Raw genomic sequence first — 18,882 nt, forward strand, 5'->3', positions numbered from 1 at the left:
TCTATTACCAACTGCAGCTACAATCCTAATATTCATTAATGATACAATTATGAATATGATGAATGGAGACGTGTTTGAAGGGATTCCTCATGATGTTTCATTACGTTTGGAGACATTTTAAACCCAGGACGTGTGTTTACGTGTGCGTGCGATATGATATGTCAGAAGTCTCTTTCTGGTTTTACCGGCTGCATTTTTCTAAACTTCACCCCGACACTGTTGTTGCAGTATCGACTTAATCGTTGAGCCTGTTTGGTTAAAAATATTGAGATATTTGTTTTTGTCGCCCGGTTATTGACGTACTTTTGAGAAGATTTCAAAATATCGAGGTATATACATTGTATATATAATTTTGGATGCAACTTGGTTGATTTTCTTCATTAGACGCGGCCTCTCCAGGCAAAATTGTGTTTTTTAAGCTGGGATCACTCGAGTGAGTTATGTTTTTATTCTTAACAAACAGCTTTCTTTACAAACCGAACACCAACACTGACTAATACATTGATTTTTGATTTGTTTCTCTGTAAACTTCTTGAGGTTTGTCACAACATAATTGCATCTTGTACCGTCGTGTATGTCGACCTTCATGTTCACCTCTCAAACGAGTGCAATAATGAAGAAAATGACAGAAATAAAATCCATTTTGTAAAAACAAACATTCCCCGATTCTTCCTCCTGCTCTCCAGAATACATTACAGGTGCTTAGTTGTTTTAATCAGCTCACTCCGGTGGTTTTCCGTGCCAGCGATGGCGGCGTAACAAAGCTAACGTGGAGGAAAAAAAACAAGGCCTCTCCAGGAATCTGGCAGCAGATTGTAGAAAAAGCTGGAATCAAAGGCGGCAGTGACGGAGTTCATCTGTGATGTTGTTTGGATCACAAGATGCTGCGCTCGGAGCGGCAACACCTTCATCTTTGTGTCTCCGAGCCGAAAACACACTCACTGAATCTGAATGTGTGTGTGTGAGTACACAATAGTTCATAATCAGTGATGTTGAGCCTAAAATCATCTCCCTCGTCCTCATTATCTCCATCAGATCTACTCGACTCAGATGTGGATGAGCGTCATTTCGTCCCTCTCCCTCCGTCTCGGTGCTCGTCGCTCCTCGATGGAGCGATAATATCCATCTTATTACGCTCCGCGCCGAGCTGTCGAGGCTGGAGTGGGGAGGTTAACGTCCACTCAGGGCTGCGGTGAAGAGTCGAGCGCTCTCAGCTGACAGAGACGCTCGGGGAAACGTCCCCCCTCAGCTCGTCCTGTCCCAAAGACACACTCTGCACGAGTGGTTCGGGGTCGAAGGACGTGAAACGACGATTGAACCCGACGATTCAGTCGCTTCTGTCCGTTTGACTCTGTTAATACCTGAAGGATCAGAGTCAGGGTTGAAGGTTTACCTGAGGTTTTCAAAATAAAATGCTCTTTTTCAGCATATTTCAGTATGTATGTAAGAGTGAGGCCTTTCAGTTAGAGACGACCTGAGGGGGTTTCTGCATGAAGCTGAAGGGCAGGTAGATCCGAACCGTGCTGGGTTTGTGGTTTGGTGGACGCAGACGGTTGTTGTTGGACGTTTAGTCAAAATGTTAGCGTGATGGTCGACCTCTTGAATGCAGCTCCTGCTCTTTAATTTGGCCTGGATCTCTTATTACAAACCTCAAGCATGTTTTTTTTGTTTACAGCTTTTGTCCTAAACTTTGCTTAACTTATTTCAAACAACGCTCAACCTGACAGAGAAACAGTACGCTTTCATTACAGAAGTTGGTCAGAACCTCCCCTGCTTTATCGTCTATTTTACTCAAAATGTGACAAAAATGTACAAAGTGAACATCATGTTGTGTTGAAGAAGACTTCAAACTAGAGATCGAGGCCGTAAACTCACCAGGAAACTGTTCAGTGAGGCGATAAATCAAGTGAGAAGTAGGGTTATTTTCTCATAAGCTTACATACAACCAGACTTCTTTTTGAAACCAGTCTAGTCGCCCCCTGGTGGCCATTGTCTTTTACTATTTATATATATAAAAATGAGGTGGATTAAGGTGAACCTTCTTCAAGCTGCACCAACAAACATCCGTAGAAATAAAATGTATAACCAGCGCCACCAAACTCCATTCAAATTTCTGCTAATTTAAGAAAACAAAAAGGTTCCAGATGCTGTGATAGAATATAGTTTAAAAATACGTTTTATCCTGTAAATGAGGCTTTCAAACCTTCATTCATTCATTCATTCATTCATTCATTCATTCATTCACTGTTTACTTCTACCACATCTGGCCTCGCTCAGCTTCCCTATCACTTTGGATGATGACATCACCTGTGAGGTAGAAACCACCCTGATGATGTAAAAGAGAAAAATCAATTTCTTCATTCATTCTTTTATTCGCTGGTTCATTTGTTGGCTGACTCCTTTTGTCAGATTGTGGTTTCGACCTTCTCGCTGTTTTCCTTCTTCCTGGGAAAGACGCCAACTCTAAAATTACTCTCTGGCGCTCGTCTTCCTCGGTCTCCTTCCCTCGTTCCCTCCAGCACTGACTTCTTCGCTTTGTCCCCCATATCTTCTTCATCTGCAGCCCTTTTTGTCCCGTCTCCCCCTCCGTACTTCCTTCCTCTTCTGTCCTTTCCTACTCCTATCGTCCTTTCCACATTTATCTAACCTGTCCTATCTTCTTGTTCCTCCTCCGTACCATTTTCTTCCTTCTTTCCATTCCTGTTTCCTGTTTCCATCCTGTCCTCCTCCCAAAATAAAACCCTCCTCTGCTCTCTCTTCCTTTCTTTACCTCCTTTTATCCACCTTTCCTTCCGTCCTTTTCTCACTTATTTCCTTTCCTGTCTTCCTATCCTCCCTCCAATTTGTCCTTCTGTCCATCCTTCCCTCCTTTCCTCTTTCCTCTCCTCCTTTCCTTCATCTCTTCCTCGTATCATTTCAATCCTTTCCTGACTTTTATGTATTTTACTTTTGTTCTTCCTTCCTGTCTTACTCCTTTATTTTCCTTTTATTTACTTCCTTGTTTCCTTCCATCTCTTCATCTCCATATTTCTTCCCTCCTTTGCCTCTTTTTAATCCTATTTGTTTTCTTCTTTGTCTTCATTTCCTTCCTTCTGTCCTTGTTTACTTCCTTCTTCTTTTTCTCTCCTCTTGTCACTTCTCTCTGTCCCACCTTTCCTTCCTTCCTTCCTCCTCCCTGTCGTCCTCCTCCTCCTCCTCCTCCGACAGTAAAAGCCTCTGGCATCGACTCCTCTCCACTATAAAAGTTGTGACATTGAGACGTCTGGAACTATTTTAAGCTTCAGTTTTTTTACTTCCTGGAACTGAATGAACTCAGCGAACACCGACAGCCAACAACTCGTCCTGCCAGAAACTATTTATACCTTTTAATTCATCAAATGAACGACGAGTGGTTTGGAAAAGTGCTCCGAAGAAAATGTTTCATACTTCTGCTGTCGATGCTCTGCAGAGTCGAACGTCTGACTTCAGCTCAGGACTTGATTTGTTGATACGCACATACAGCAGGAGTTAGAAGAGAAGTGTAACTAACACTGTTACTGCTATCACCGATATTTAAAATGTTCCTACTCACTACGACTAACGCCACTTTTCCACCAAAATTAGTGGGTCTACACCCGCAAAAAATTGTGTATTGACCTCATTCCCACTTCTGGGTGAGGCAGCCCGTCTGTGATTGTTATCTGAAGCATTACGTTGTACGTCAATGACGCCACGTTGTGCGTCACGAATGCACTGGAAACAGTTGTAACAGAAAACAACAACAGACCCACTGTGAGAAGAAGTGTCTGTAAAACGGTGGATTAATTATCGTCGGCATCAAAACCCCCGAGACACGACGCGTTTCACTGTCGTGGTTTGAGCCATTCGGTCCAGTAACAGTTGGAAAGTCTGGAAGAGCCGCACGATTAAATTATTTAATCCCCCTTCAAGTTAGCCGGCCGCTAAACCAGTTTGCGATCCAGGTATCTTCATACCTGTTTGTATGTACTGTACGGCCGACATGTTATTTATCAGCGTTTTTATTTTTTAAATAAATAAACTTGCAAATGTTCTGCTGCTGTGATGCAGCGTTCAAGTAGTTGAATTTGTTTCTCTCTCTCTGACTCCTGCAGGCTTGTATTGTGCTGCAGTTAATAAAGTGTGTGTGTGTGTGTGTGTGTGTGTGTGTGTGTGTGTGTGTGTGTGTGTGTGTGTGTGTGGATCACAGCAGCAGATAGCGGCTGGACACTGATAAGGACTGCAGTAACTCTCTCTGCTCTGCTCTCAGACTCTCTGGTGTTTTAAGACACGGACGACCTGAAACAGTAAATCCAGTTAACAGATCGTCCGTCGCTTTTTATTTCCAGGATTCAGATTTTCACATCAGATCAGCTGATCGGCTGTGATGATGATCCACATTAAACAAAGACAGATGAGCTTTGCACCGAGCTGCTTCCCCCTGTATCCTGTCTGTATATTATGCTAAGCTAGGCTAACTATGACTCTGGCCTTGACCCCATCAGGTCAGAACAATAATTTGGGAAGTCTGCGAAATTTTTATGGATGCAACTCACATCTCACATCTTATATCAGCAGAAATGTTTTGGATGAAAGTACGTTTTCTGTTGCTGGTTATAAACTTTATTTATTCACATGTTAAATATAATATAATAAATAAATGAACCCTGATGCCACCTCAGGTAAAGCAATATGTTGTGGTTTTAGGGATCGCACTGGTGCAGCAACAAGTCTCGGACAAAATCACGTCCAAAGCATCGTGACCACAGTGTCAAAGGAAAGTGTATATGATATATAATAAGCTGCTTTAATCGTCAACCTGTGTGATCGTTCGTCTGATGAGGACGGGCTGCGTCAGCGTCGCTGACAGGACCGGCCCGTGTGTCCTGACCTCGGCGTCCGGAGGAGTCCTCGCTGTGTGACAGCAGGTGAAACCCTCTCAGTGTCTCTGGACACCTCTCCTCCTCTAAATCAGAGCTGAAGGTTTAATATGAGCCGCCGTGACTTTCTGCTGCTCCGAGTCCACATTTAAAAGAAGATGATTTGGACCCTGACGGCTTATAATTAATTAACATCCACCTCCTCCTCCTCCTCCTCCTCCGGCTCAGTCTCTCCGTTTCTCTTTTTTGGTTTCTTTCTTCTTCACGCTCATCCTTTCACTCGTCCTCTTCTTCTTCTCTCTCCTCCCATCAGCGGCAGCATTCAGCCGTTTCCCATCCGACAAGTAATGTTCATCTCTGCAACTTAATTACGCTTAAATGGGAATCGGCTGAGGGACAGAGAGGTGGAAGGAGGGATGAGAGGAGGGAGGGTTTGAACCAGAGGGATGGAGACGAGCAGCAGACTCGTATTTTATCCGTCTGAGGATGAAAATATCTTGTAGAAAAGTCCTGAAAATGTTTCTTTTCTCTCTCCATCCATGAGAATTCCCGTCTCTCATCTTCCCTTTTGTTACTTCATCAATCCGTCTCCTTGCATCACCCGTCTCTCTCTCTCGTCAGACAGTTTGGTCAGAGTTCATTAATTTTTACTGCGCAGGTAGTTTCCTCCGCGGACCCAGATTAGGGATCGGTTTCTACGGTTACCAGGCCGTAATAAGAGGTGAAACGAGGTGAAAAGACGACTGCGGCTCACGAGCTAAGTGCCGCTGCTTGAGCTGAATTACACACAAATTTGCAATCGAGTGTTGTATCAGGAGCCAGAGCGATCGCTCCGAATGTTTCTGACTCGCTGGGAAATTTGTTCCGGTCCTGCCGACATCGATGTTTCAGAGCGAGACTGTCCGTCAGGATTAGAGGGTTAAACTGCAGCTTTACGTCTGTTTCAGTCTGTCAGAGAGTTTCAGCTGCACAAGCAAAAGGGAGAAGTTGGTTCACTGCTATGAAGCAAAACTCACAGAAATATTCCCAGGATTGATTTTTCTGCAGATATTCATGCTGCCCAGAGGATGAATCCCTCCGACTCTGGAGGATCCAGCAGCAACTTTCAGACGGATTATCATGAAGTTTGATTCACACGTTCATCCTCAGAGTGAATTTTAATAACTTTGTCGATCCTTTTCCCACTTTCATCGACCAAGGTCTGAATCTCCACTTGGTTTATGGCTACAAACCTGCAAAACTAACGTCACTAACGAACAGTCACATCGTTGTTTGTGTTTTTAAAGAGGTTTTAATTCAACTGACAGGAAATGATCGTCTTGTCCTGAAAAACTTTTCTCAAGATGTGATTTCAAAATCTCAAAGGATGTGGACGTGACTAGCAAATGTTAACATGCTAAGCTAAGATAGAAACCATACAACGCAACTAACGATTAATCAGCTGCTTATTTTCCAGATTAATTGACTGTTTGGTCTCTAAAATGTCTGAAAATGGTAAAATATGCTAAATCTCAGTCCTTCAGAGTCCAGCGTGATGTCTTTATATTATCTGTGTTGTTTTTGACGACCAGAAAACAAAGATTTTCAGTTTAATGTGACATGTTGCTGTTCAAAGCTAAAGTAAAAGCAGCTATTAAAGCCAGCCAGCGAGCTTTTCAACAACCTCTGGCGAGATTATAAGGAAATTATTGATCGATTTGTCGCCCGTGGATTTTCTTCTCGCGTCACCATCGTTCCTGCTCCCCAGAGATTAAACCTCTCCAACGTTCAGGACGAACGTGAAACCCTCCACCTCCGGAAAGACCGGAGACGCTACGTCATCGTGACGTCGGCAGGACTGATCTGATATTTAACTTTTCATTTGTTCTGGAAAAGATTTAAAAAAACATAATTTTGCAGTTGTGGCGACAGGATGACGCTGCAAAAAGTAACACAACAACAAAGTTTCTGTTGCCGAGATCCAAAGTAAAGAAGTGATTATGTATAAATATATTAACACACACACACACACACACACACACACACAGGCGCAGAGACGAGCCCTGCAGTGCAGTTATTATGTGTGGTGACAGTGTGACAGAGAATAATGGAGACACGTGGCCTCGTTCACCTCTGTGTCTGTTAAATTAATGACTAACAGCTTCACACTAAACTCCTGCAGCTCACTCCGTCTCATGTTACAGCCCAGACAAATTAACAGCAGATTAACACCGAGGAGAGCAGCAGTCTGTCTGCTCACTTCATCTGCTTTACCTCCAGAGTGACCGCGACGAGACGGCTGAACACTCTGACAGACCGCCGTCTCCAGAAAACTGAGGGTCACGGGCGAGTTTTTACCGTCTGCAAACCCAGTAAAATTCATAAAGACGATGGATTTAATTTCCTTATAACAATGGAAGAGGAACACTTTGCTCGTGTGTCGTCTGAGACGACCACGTCTGATCCTGCGAGGTCGGTCTTATAAGAAACGGGACACGACGAGAGGAAAGACGAGCGAGCTCGGCGTCGTTCAGCGCCGGCAGGTCGACTCGTGTTAATCCTGACTGCTGCTGGTCCACGTACACTCCCTCTGCGGCCGTCCACCGCCTTGTTCCCTTCACGCACAGTAGGCTGCCACTTAATTAACGTACGTGTGTGTGTGTGTGTGTGTGTGTGTGTGTGTGTTCACGCCCTTTTCCCACGTATTATGGTGTTCAGCCATTCCCAGTGCGGGTATTCAGGGGCTTGTTCAGTTCACCACTGGGGCGTCAGGGCCCCTACCTAATTACACTGTGTGTGTGTGTGTGTGTGTGTGTGTGTGTGTGTGTGTGTGTGTGTGTGTGTGTGCGCCCAAGAACATATCTGGCTTGTGTGTGTGTGTGTGTATGGTACAGTAGGCTGGTTCCTAATTACTGTCTGCTCCTTGTATTCCCTCAGTGCCAATACCTTCCTGCCTCACTGAACCCTCGCTCTGTGTGTGTGTGTGTGTGTGTGTGTGTGTGTGTGTGTGTCTGTGTGTGTGTGCCGATCATGTACTCTGACAAATTCAGACGCAACCAATCCAGCGAGGTTTTAGATTGACACACACACACTCACTGTGTTGTAACCGACCACAAACACACAACTCGTGCTGCCTTCCAACACCATTATGACAACAACTGTTGGAAATGTTCAGGACGTCTCTGCAAACTGCCGATACGTTGCAACTTTACTCGGTTATTGTTAGAAAAACATCCTGTTTTGGCTGAAAACACCTGGTTCTGTCGGCAGGAACGCGTCTGGAAAGTGCCGACGTCTCTGTGAAAATAAGACTTGTTTACTCCAGTAAAAGTAATCGAGTACAGGCTCTGACATGTACTCAGAGTATCAGAGTAAAAAGTCTCCCTCTGAAGGACATCTGTGGTCAAAGCTAACTGAAGCTCACGTCATATTAATATAATTCATTAAAGTTAAAGGTAGAGTCAGGAGGATTTGTCCCAGCTGTTCCTGAATGCACCACAAAACACTGAATAAACTGAATCTGCAAAGTAACTTGTAACTTCAAGTATCAAAATAAATGTGGTGGAGTGGAAAATAAAAATACTCAAGTACCTGAAAACTGTACTTGAGCAGTACTTCCATCACTAAATGAACATCGTTCCAGGCCGCTTGATTTCTAATGTTCGGTATCGACCCTGAAAAAGCCACATGGGTCGACCCGTCGTAACGAAGAGCTCCAACACTCGGATCAAGTCAGTTAATACTTTAAAAAGGGACAGTACGTATAATTCACTGACTCAGAAATGTTGTGTTATTGTCTTTTTCCCTGAAAGACGGCAGCACGAGCCAAAACACAAAGAGTTTTAACTTTCTGATGACGATTGTTTTGTCGTTACAACAACTTCCTGTCGAATGTCTGTTCTGCAGAGATCCCCCCCCCCTCTGTCTCTCCATCATTGTGTTTCCTCGTCTGTCCTACCTTCAGGTCCATCCTCCCATCCGTCTCTCTGTCCTCCCCCCTCTGTCCCCCATTTTTCTCTCGTCCATGTTGTCACTCTGTTGCTGAACCTCTCTCTCTCTCTCTCTCTCTCTGTCCTCTCTCTGTCCTTGACTCCAACACACACCAGCTGGCACTCAGCCAAGTGGAGAGACAGCAGAGATGATTACACACACACACACACACACACACACACACACACACACACACACACACACACACAGGAAGCTGTGTGTGTGTTAGTGACAGCAGAGGGATGTCATGAAGAGAGAGAGAGCAAAGCAATGAACTTCAGCAGGAAAACAGCAGAGAGAGAATGAAGACATAACTGTGTGTGTGTGTGTGTGTGTGTGTGTGTGTGTGTGTGTGTGTGTGTGTGTGTGTGTGTGTGTGTGTGTGTGTGTGTGTGTGTGTGTGTGTGTGTGTGTGTGTGTGTGTGTGTGACGATTGATTGATTGAGATGATGCAGGAAGTCTTAATCAGGTCGCTCAGTCAGGAGACGACCAATAAGAATCAAGAGTCCAACATCCACATGTGAACTCGTCACCTCAGGCTCGTTTTCTGACATTTCTATTGATCCAGATTAATGAATACGGATCAGAACCGTCAGTGGCAGAGTCACACAGACAACATTTAAAGATTGAGAAGAAAAAGAGCAAAGATTAAGTTCACATGTCCTCTAAGTGCACCTGTCAAAATAAATGTACGATAATCAGAAAGGAAATAAAGCATCAAAATGTCACTTTCAAAACAAATGCACGGCTACATCAAGTTGTGAGTCTCTGAGAAAATACATGAATGCATCTCCGACCAAACAGAGTTCATACAACTTTTTACAACAAGAGGTAAAACTGTTCTCACTGAGAAAATGTGCAGAAAAAGACCCATTAATGAGCCTTAAACACATCCGGCATCTGTGGTTAAATTAAAAAGTCGAGGTTCACTACGGCCCTTTTGTTTCCCTCGGTCTCGTCCAGGTGATGGAAGTTGTTTAATTAATTAAAATATATAAATATTATTATTATTGTTTATTATCTTTCACATTTTCTAAAATCAGTCGTGAAATATTCAGAAGTTCACTAACGAGCTTCTACGTGCACGAAACAAACAGCCACAGTGTATAAATGCACTCAATTCAAGAAAAAAGCCAGTAAGTTGTGAAAATGCTCAGTTCACATGTGAAGTGGTTTTATTTTCACACATGTGAAAAAGCAAATTTCACATAAATTTCTTGAGACGTGTTTTGTTTCCACACATTCAAACTTTAGTTCACATGTAAAATATCCACCGCATGTGTGAAATTGTGAGTTTCAGTTGTTTGTTTTCGTGCACGTAGACGCTCGTTACTGAACGTTTGAATATTTCACGACTGATTGTAGAAACAAACACCTCGCTGACAGAAGTTTGTCAGCTGACTGTGACCTCGTCCACCTCACGACCTCGTCTCAAACATCCTGACGTCTTTGTGTTGTTTTGTCCCCACACACACACACACACACACACACACACACCTGCTCTGATTTCCAGTTAAGTCTGATCTTTGGACGATAACCGCTGAATTATTCAACACAAGCAGGAAGTCACAGAGCGAATCGTAGCTCCTTTGCTGATGTCACAGAGTTTGTTCGTCTGGAGATCTGATGTTCTGCAGAACACGTTCTGATCGTGACGTTGAGTCCAGTTTCTCTTCCTTCACTGCATTGTGAATGATTTGGGTCCAACATCAGACACTGTTGACATCTCCATCTTTAAAGTACGTTTAAAATTTCCTCCCCTTCGGACACAGTTTGCAGTGTAATAACAATAAAGTGGGTTAATTTAATAAGTTTACGGAAGATAAAGCAAACACAACAAGAACAATGGAGGTTAAGTTGAATAGAGATCATGATGCAGGACCTGCTGCTGATATAATCCTGAAGACATCCACTCTTTTCTACAACGTTTAACATGTGAACCGCCGCCTCTCGTCCTCAGACTGTTGGGCTGTAAAACATGTCGCTGCCGAACAGTTAAAGTCTCACTGCAGGAGTTTAAACAGTGAAATGATGCAGGTTTAGTGGAGCGGCGCTGCCGGAGTTAATCGGCCCAAACATCTCATTTGAGGAGGGAAGAGAGTCTCCTTTAGGCTCGGTGGCTCTCAGTTATGTGACGAGCTGTAAACTTTGACTTTTATTAAACAGGCAGCGTGGAGATGCAGTCACACGTGTGTGAAGATGTTAATGAGATTAAGAAAATAAAGGAAAAACGTGTTTGACTACAAATATCACCACTGACAGAGGAGAGGACTGATGTTGATAGCTGATGTTTATATCATGAAACCTCAGAAATGTCTGACACTTTAAAGGAAATTCTGGTATTTTAAACCTTGGCCGTATCTTTCCATGTTTTGGTGTAAGTAGCATCCACAACAAGTGTTTCAAGTCCACCAGACTCCATTCACAAAAAGGCCAATTTAACAATCTTAAAACAAGCTTCGTTCAAACTCATTAAAACAACAATCACCAGCTCCGGTTCTGGTGGGTTAAGTATCTTAACTTGATGATGTGTGATAACGAACCTTTCACTCATTCACTGACTCAGGATCAGCTGATGTGAGAGCTCGTTACAGAGGACGAGTCACATGATGAAACATTGATGATGAAGAAGAAGAAACGTGGATTATTAAGTGAAGCGATGAAAAGTTAAAGTGGTGAAGAGACGACGCTAAAAAGTCCTAATTAAAGCAAACGTCTGCTCAGCTGATGACTTTTTAAACAGCCCGCCAGGCTGTGTGTGTGTGTGTGTGTGTGTGTGTGTGTGTGTGTGTGTGTGTGTGTGTGTGTGTGTGTGTGTGTGTGTGTGTGTGTGTGTGTGTGTGTGTGTGTGTGTGTGTGTGTGTGTGTGCGTCTCCCTCCTTCCTTCTCTCTCTTCATCCCTCAAGTCCTTTGTTAGGTCCTGATAAATTAACTCTGACGTGCTGCCAAAATGGCTGCTCTCCCCCCCTCCCTCCCTCCCCCTCTCCCTCTCTCCCCCCCCCCTCCCCCCCCTCCCTCATGTGTTCACACCTACAGCTAATTGAATTGGCAATTTGTGTAACAGAACTGATCCCCCTGTTCTCTCTCTCACACACACACACACAGACACACACACACATGTACACACACATTCTTTTCATCTTTAATACACACCTCCACCATCACACACACACACACACACACACACACACAGACACACACACGCTAGTTTGTTGCCAATTTCATATTAAACAGAAAATAAATTAACAGCAGCAGTAATGTTTGACTTTGAGAGACCAAAGTTAAATTGCCTTTCCAATACGATGGTCAGACACACACACACACACACACGTGCACACACACACACACACACAGACACACACATCTCTTCAACAAGTTGTGTTTTCCACCTCCATTGTTTTGCTTTTTAATTATTTTAACATGAATTTTTAAAAGAAAAAACTTTTTTATTATCATCAGAACAAGAAGTGTATGTGTGTGTGTGTGTGTGTGTGTGTGTGTGTGTGTGTGTGTTGCAGGTTCAGAGGTCTCACTGCAGACAAACAACAACAGCATTAATACACACACACACACACACGCACACACTTATGGCTAAACGCTCAGAGCATCGCTGGAGGGGCTGACACACAACACAAACAAACACACACACACACACATTTATTTCTTGTTCTCACACACACACACACACACACACACACACACACACACACACACACAGGTTGTTTACCAGAGCATTGTTATTCTCTGACCGTCACGTGTTGATCTTCCTCCTCTTCCTCGTGTAGTTCTCGTGTCTTTCCTCTCGAGAGCTTCGTGTTAAAAGTCTCTCAACCTTTGAGAAAAGCTTCTGGTGACGTCACCGCGGCTCTTCGTCTGTTTCCTCCTGACAGCCTCCTCTAACCCAATCACATCGCTCGAGGAGCTGCGATGGTTTCTGTAACACAACAAATCTCTCAGGAGAGCGACGTGAAAGAAACGTGCTCAGCAACACTTCTGTTGAAGAACGTTTCTGTCGAGCGACGCTCATCAGAGAGACGCTTCACCTTCTTCTTCATTCTCACTGTTACACTTTTATTTTTCATCCTCCTCTCACCTTCCTCCTTCTTCGTCTCCACATCACCTTCTGCCACCTCCTCTTCATCATCCTCCTCCTTTCCTCTCTGCTTGTGTGTATCATACCTGTCCTCCCTCCTTCCCTTCCCTCTTTCCTCCCTCCTTCAGTCCTCCCTCCTTCCCTTCAGTCCTCTTTCACCTCCTCCTTCCTCCCCACTTCTCCTCCTCCTCACCTACACCATCACCTCCTCACCCTCCTTTCCTGTAACTCCTCCCCCTTCACCTGTTCCTCTCCGTCTGCTCCTCCATACTTTTCACCCTCCCTCTCATCAACATCTCCTCTCACCTCCTTGCTCTGTTCCTCAGTTTTCTCCTCCTAATCTTCATCCTCCTCTCCACCTCCTCCACCTCCTCCTCCTCCTCCTCCACCATGTCCACTCCTCAGAGTTTGACCTCACACGCCTCAGTCGAGCTGATCGGACTTTAAAACACTTGTATTTTTCTACAGATCATCTGATGTCTCTGTGAGATGGTTCTGATCTCCTCGTCGTCCTCGTCCTCCTTTCTCTCGTCTCTCCTCACTCAGTTTTAAAGTCTCTCGTTCACAAGGGCATTTCATTACATCATTAATTGAGCCTAATTCAGCTACATTACCCCCCCAAAAACCCGACAGGAGGCGTGTGTGTGTGTGTGTGTGTGTGTGTGTGTGTGTGTGTGTGTGTGTGTGTGTGTGTGTGTGTGTGTGTGTGTGTGTGTGTGTGTGTGTGTGTGTGTGTGTGTGTGTGTGTGTGTGTGTGTGTTTAAATTCAGTGTAATGAGGTCTGCAGGGAGACGAGGACGGAGGTTGTGTAGAGAGGAGAAAATTACCTCAGGGCAGAAAAATCTCTCTTTTAGTGAGTTTAATGCCCCTCTGAGCCCGTCTCACCCTCTGAGCCCGTCTCACCCTCTGAGCCCGTCTCATCCTCTGAGCCCGTCTCACCCTCTGTGTGCCCGTCTCACCCTCTGTGTGCCCGTCTCACCCTCTGAGCCCGTCTCATCCTCTGAGCCCGTCTCACCCTCTGAGCCCGTCTCACCGTCTGAGCCCGTCTCACCGTCTGAGCCCGTCTCACCCTCTGTGTGCCCGTCTCACCCTCTGAGCCCGTCTCACCGTCTGAGCCCGTCTCACCCTCTGTGTGCCCGTCTCACCCTCTGAGCCCGTCTCACCCTCTGAGCCCGTCTCACCGTCTGAGCCCGTCTCACCCTCTGAGCCCGTCTCACTGCCCGGCCCACTCACTCCCGTCCTGTTTTTATTTTCTGTAAGTCGCTGCGTTCTGTTTCTCTGTTTTCTTTCGCCTGGAGGCAAGTTAATCTTATTTAATGGCACATTTTCTTCTAAATAAACTCGATGTTCTTTACATTAAAATGCATGAAGCAACAAGTGACACGTAGACGAATAAAACCGAACAACACGAGGAAACAAAAGAAGAAACAGCCAAGGACAGAAACTTTAAACACGGCGGGATCTTTAATGAAATGTGCTTCATGTTCGGTTCCTGGAGACCCGTCTGGACGCTGCTCAGGACGTGATGCTCGATACAAACTGTGTTCAGGCTGTTTTTCAAATCCAAATCCGACATGCGAGTGCAGAGACTCTCCTTTCCCCCGAACCTTCACAATGTCATCGTTACGATGCAGAGATGTTGTAGAGAAAATAATGTTTGAGGTGCAGATATTAGATGATATTTAACATTCACACTTTTGAAAACAGTTGAGCAACACAGCCTCCATCCCCGACTCCTCGTGGGATGCTTTGCTGTACATACATAGATATACGTATGTATACAGCTGAGCTTTGGTTGTTCGATTCAGATCTGATGATCGATTTCCAGCATGTTGCTCCAGTTTCATGGTGACGAGACGTTGCGATGTAACGTCAGCGGAGCGGAGCGGCGGTGACAAACTTAAACTGCTTCGTGTTCGTCGTCTTGCAGAGATGATCATGTAGTCGTTAAATAAAAGACACGCCTTGTTTGAAGATGAAGTTACCCAGCCCGAGTTCAGAGGAGGCAGAGTCGTGCTGTGCTGACTCGAGGACTAAAGAGTGGACTGAGTAACAACGTGAAAGCGTTTATAGACGTGTAGCGTTGAACTACATGTTGGAGCTTTGGTGTGTTTGCTTCTTCCTCTGACGTATTTTTCGGCTGATGTACAGAATCTGATTGAAATCTGGTGATAAAGGAGATTTTATGTTTTTAATTCAGAAGCTCTTCCTGTCTCTCTCTCTGGCTTTGTCTTCTTTTGGGAAAGAGAGAGAGACGGTGTAACCTGAGGCAGTGTCTCTCTCTCTCTCTCTCTCTGGCTGTTGTACTTTCTGTTTTTCTCTTTAGACACAGTTTTGCCCTCAGGGAGAAATTTTAGAAAGCTGTAACCATTTCTGTCTGTCTGTCTGTGTTTCTGTCTGTCTCTCTGCAGAGATGAGGATAAAAAGGAGAGGAGAATAAACGCTGCATGTGAATGTTCTGATGTTTGTTTGCATAAAAATGTTTTATTTCTGTTTTTTTTCTTGATTAAAATAAATGAACTTTCTGTGGAGCTGACGTCCTGCTGGTTGACTTCACTCAGTTAAAACCTGTTAGCATTATTAGCTGCTTGTGTAACCCAAAGGAAACAGCCAGCTCAGACCTTACTGCTAGCATGAAGCTAACCATTCCCTTTGGTTTCAGTGAGAAGGGCTAACGATGCTAACTTGTCGCACTGTTCCAGATTGTTCTGCAGAGTTGATCACACTGGTTCCTCTTGTCCTGTGCCATGTGTGTTCGTCACGCTAGGCTGTATAAACGTGAGTGTGTGTGTGTGTGTGTGTGTGTGTGTGTGTGTGTGTGTGTTGGTATGAATACTTATTTGTGTGTGCGTGTGCGTGTGTGTGTGTGAGAGAGAGAGAGCTTTGCTCGTATCAATGTGTCTGAGTCTCACCAGTCTTCTTCTGTCCTGTCCTGTGCTTTTTCTCTCCTTGTGTGTGTGTATGTGTGTTTGTGTATGCGTGTGTGTGTCTGTGTGTGTGTGTGCGTGCACGTGTGCGTGTGTGTTTGTGTGTGTGTTTAGCTATCGGTGCCCAGCGAAGGAGGAATCCCACCGCCGTCGCCTCGGAGATCTTCGAGCCTCACCTGGGCAGCCACATTTTACAGGTAGGAACCCGACACACACACACACACACGCACACGCACACACACACACACACACGCACACACACACACACACACACTTGATATATTCACATTTTCTGTATGTTTTGTGTCTGATGAGCGGTTTCTCGTTGTCTTTGCACTGTTGCATCATTCAGCGTAATGTGCAATCAATGTACAGTACACACACACACACACACACACACACACACTACTTTGTGGCCCCAGTGCATCATGGGACATTGTTTGTACACAGTCTGACCACCATGTGGGAAAAGCTTGAAAGCCTGGCGCTCTTCCTGGAGGCTTGGTTGGACGGGCTGGTGGAGTTTGTGTTGTAGAGAGTCTGAGATGTCCTTAAGAAGCCACCGTACATGACAAACCATTGTGATTGGGGCAATAACACGGCCTTGTCTCCAGCGCCACCGTCAGGACAGACTGATGTGGTGAAGATGTAGTGAACCGTTATTAATTCTTCTTGACTCTGGACTTCCTGATGTTCCTGGTTCTTGGATCAGCAGAGTAGATTCCAGTCTGAGGTCCAGATCCTGTCACTTTCTGCTCAGAACCAGGATCACATCATTTTGTTATCTGAATTATTTCCTCTGATTTTGCCTCTGAGCTTCTCCGGAGCGCGAGTCATTGCTCATAATGTACCTTTACGTTATTAGCGCAGTGATTCCTCATAATTCAGCCGCAGATTTTTTTCACCACCGCCGACTTCAATTATTCCTCAACATCCAGCTGCTGCCGCCGCTAAGCTGAATTATTAAATGGAATTATGAAAGTATGATAATGACTGGGTTATCGCCGCTCGCTCCCTCGGGTGTGTGTGTGTGTGTGTGTGTGTGTGTGTGTGTGTGTGTGTGTGTGTGTGTCTTGTAGTTTTAATCCCTAACATGCTCCACTCCTTATCTGTTTAACATACAGCCCAAAGGCTGAGCTTTTAACATCACAACCAGGCTGACGCGATACCACAGCTGATAGAGGCTGCTAATCTGTGTGTGTGTGTGTGTGTGTGTGTGTGTGTGTGTGTGCATGCATGCGTGTGTGTGTGTGTGTGTGTGTGTGTGTGTGTGTGCAACACCATACGCACTATTTGTAAGTGTGCATCCGTTTCTGAGATGATTTTGTAGAAGTCTTTTCAACATTTGTGTGTTATTAAACCTGGAAGTGTGTGTGTGTGTGTGTGTGTGTGTGTGTGTCAGTTACACCTGATTATTATTATAATCTTGCTGACACCACTGAGCCTTCGCTGTGTAAAAAAATCCACACTTTTCTAATCTTCTTGTACTTTCTTTTTTTTTTTTTTTTCATCCCTTTATCGTATTCAAGGATCCTGACGGGAAAAAGTTGCTCACAGATATGAAGAATTCATTACAGAGCGACACACACACACACACACACACACACACACACACACACACACACACACACACACTGACCGTCTGTAACAGAGAAAGCAGATTAATGTTTCCTGTAAGAAAAGCTGAGTAGATCGGTCGTATTAAATGATGGGGTTGTGTTATTTATCGGCGTCCACACCCGACAAGGTCATGGAGACAATAGTGATGTCACCTCTGTTGTAAACAAGGGGTTAACTTTGTGAAACCACGATGGTTTGACTTTGGTTGAGTTAAAATAAGTACGTAAGGATGCACAATATTTAATCGGACAGATGAATTAAAGAAATTAAAGCCGATAATACAAAGCTAAGCTGTGCAGCATCTCCACACAGCAGGTGGCGGTATGCACCTTTAAAGCTAAAGAAGAACAACAAACACTCTGATGTCGCGCTCGTAACGTCGACCTGCTGCAGCTGTGTAGAGCCACGCAACGTAGACGAGAGCCACACATCAACAACACAACTCAGCTGGAATATCAAGTAAACGATCTCTGGTCTGTTATTGTATCAGTATCGGTCATGAGAGTCAGGTAATAATCGTATCGTGGAAATAAAATCCTCATCGTGCATCCCTGCTTTTAAGTGAAAGTCCTTTTGTTGATCCATCCACCCGGACCTCCGCCCGACTTTATACTACGTCACCTGATCTTCATTCTCAGTGGCAGTCGCACAGAAAGCTTCCTGTGGACGGCGTTAAATGACGTGCAGTCAGCGGTAACAATGAGACCAGCTGAGAACAAGCTAACAAGCTAACAAACACACTGTGGTGAAGAAAATAATGAAGAGCTTTAAAATGAATGAATTAATTAAAAGTTAATGCTGTTAACTTTTCAAAATAAAAGGGCTGCAGATGGTTTATCTTAATATCCAGTTGTGTCGGTTAGTTAATGGTTTACAGAAGAATAAAAGAAGTTTCCCCTTTTTTATTAATTCAATCGATCATTTTGAATCGAGAATCGACTCAAAATCCAATCTGACGCCCAAGAATCAGAATCAGAATCGACTCACAGATTCACACCTCTACTGTGTCCATACTTTCCACCACTACTTCTCTGATTATCTTCTCTCGCCAACAAAAACAGCTGTCGTTATCAGGCAGCATTGTTGAGAAACCAGCTTTGTCTTTCTCACAGTCTCAACGATCAATCAGCTTCTTCAGGAAGTCATTTTCCTGCTGATGTCAGATTCACGCTCGCTGCTGTGGCCTCTCGTCTTGCAGCATCAGGAGATGAGTCGGGTAGAAACAGGTCTAACATCTCATCTTCGCTGCTCCCGTGCAGCGTGAACAGCTGTGACGGTCCCGCTGGCAGCTAGAGGGCGCTGTGACCGCCGTGAATCAGCTGGTTCTCAGAGTATCACCAGACAAACCTCCGGAGGAGGAAGCCTCGTCTCTCAGTCCTCGTTGCTGCGTTTGTTC

The 18,882-nt window shown here is 44.6% G+C and overlaps 1 protein-coding gene across 4 annotated transcripts in view; it reads left to right on the forward strand.

The window, feature by feature from the left end:
- npas3 (neuronal PAS domain protein 3) overlaps nucleotides 1–18,882 on the forward strand; it is a 255,037-nt gene that overhangs the window by 126,582 nt on the left and 109,573 nt on the right. For all 4 annotated transcript variants that reach the window (XM_084380744.1, XM_084380745.1, XM_084380747.1 and 1 more), the window contains one exon: nucleotides 15,981–16,063. In XM_084380744.1, the coding sequence (XP_084236870.1) occupies nucleotides 15,981–16,063 (83 nt within the window). The remainder of the gene's footprint in view (nucleotides 1–15,980; nucleotides 16,064–18,882) is intronic.

Source organism: Pagrus pagrus (genome assembly GCF_965226575.1).
Source record: "Pagrus pagrus genome assembly, chromosome: 18".
Taxonomy (NCBI): Eukaryota; Metazoa; Chordata; class Actinopteri; order Spariformes; family Sparidae; genus Pagrus; species Pagrus pagrus.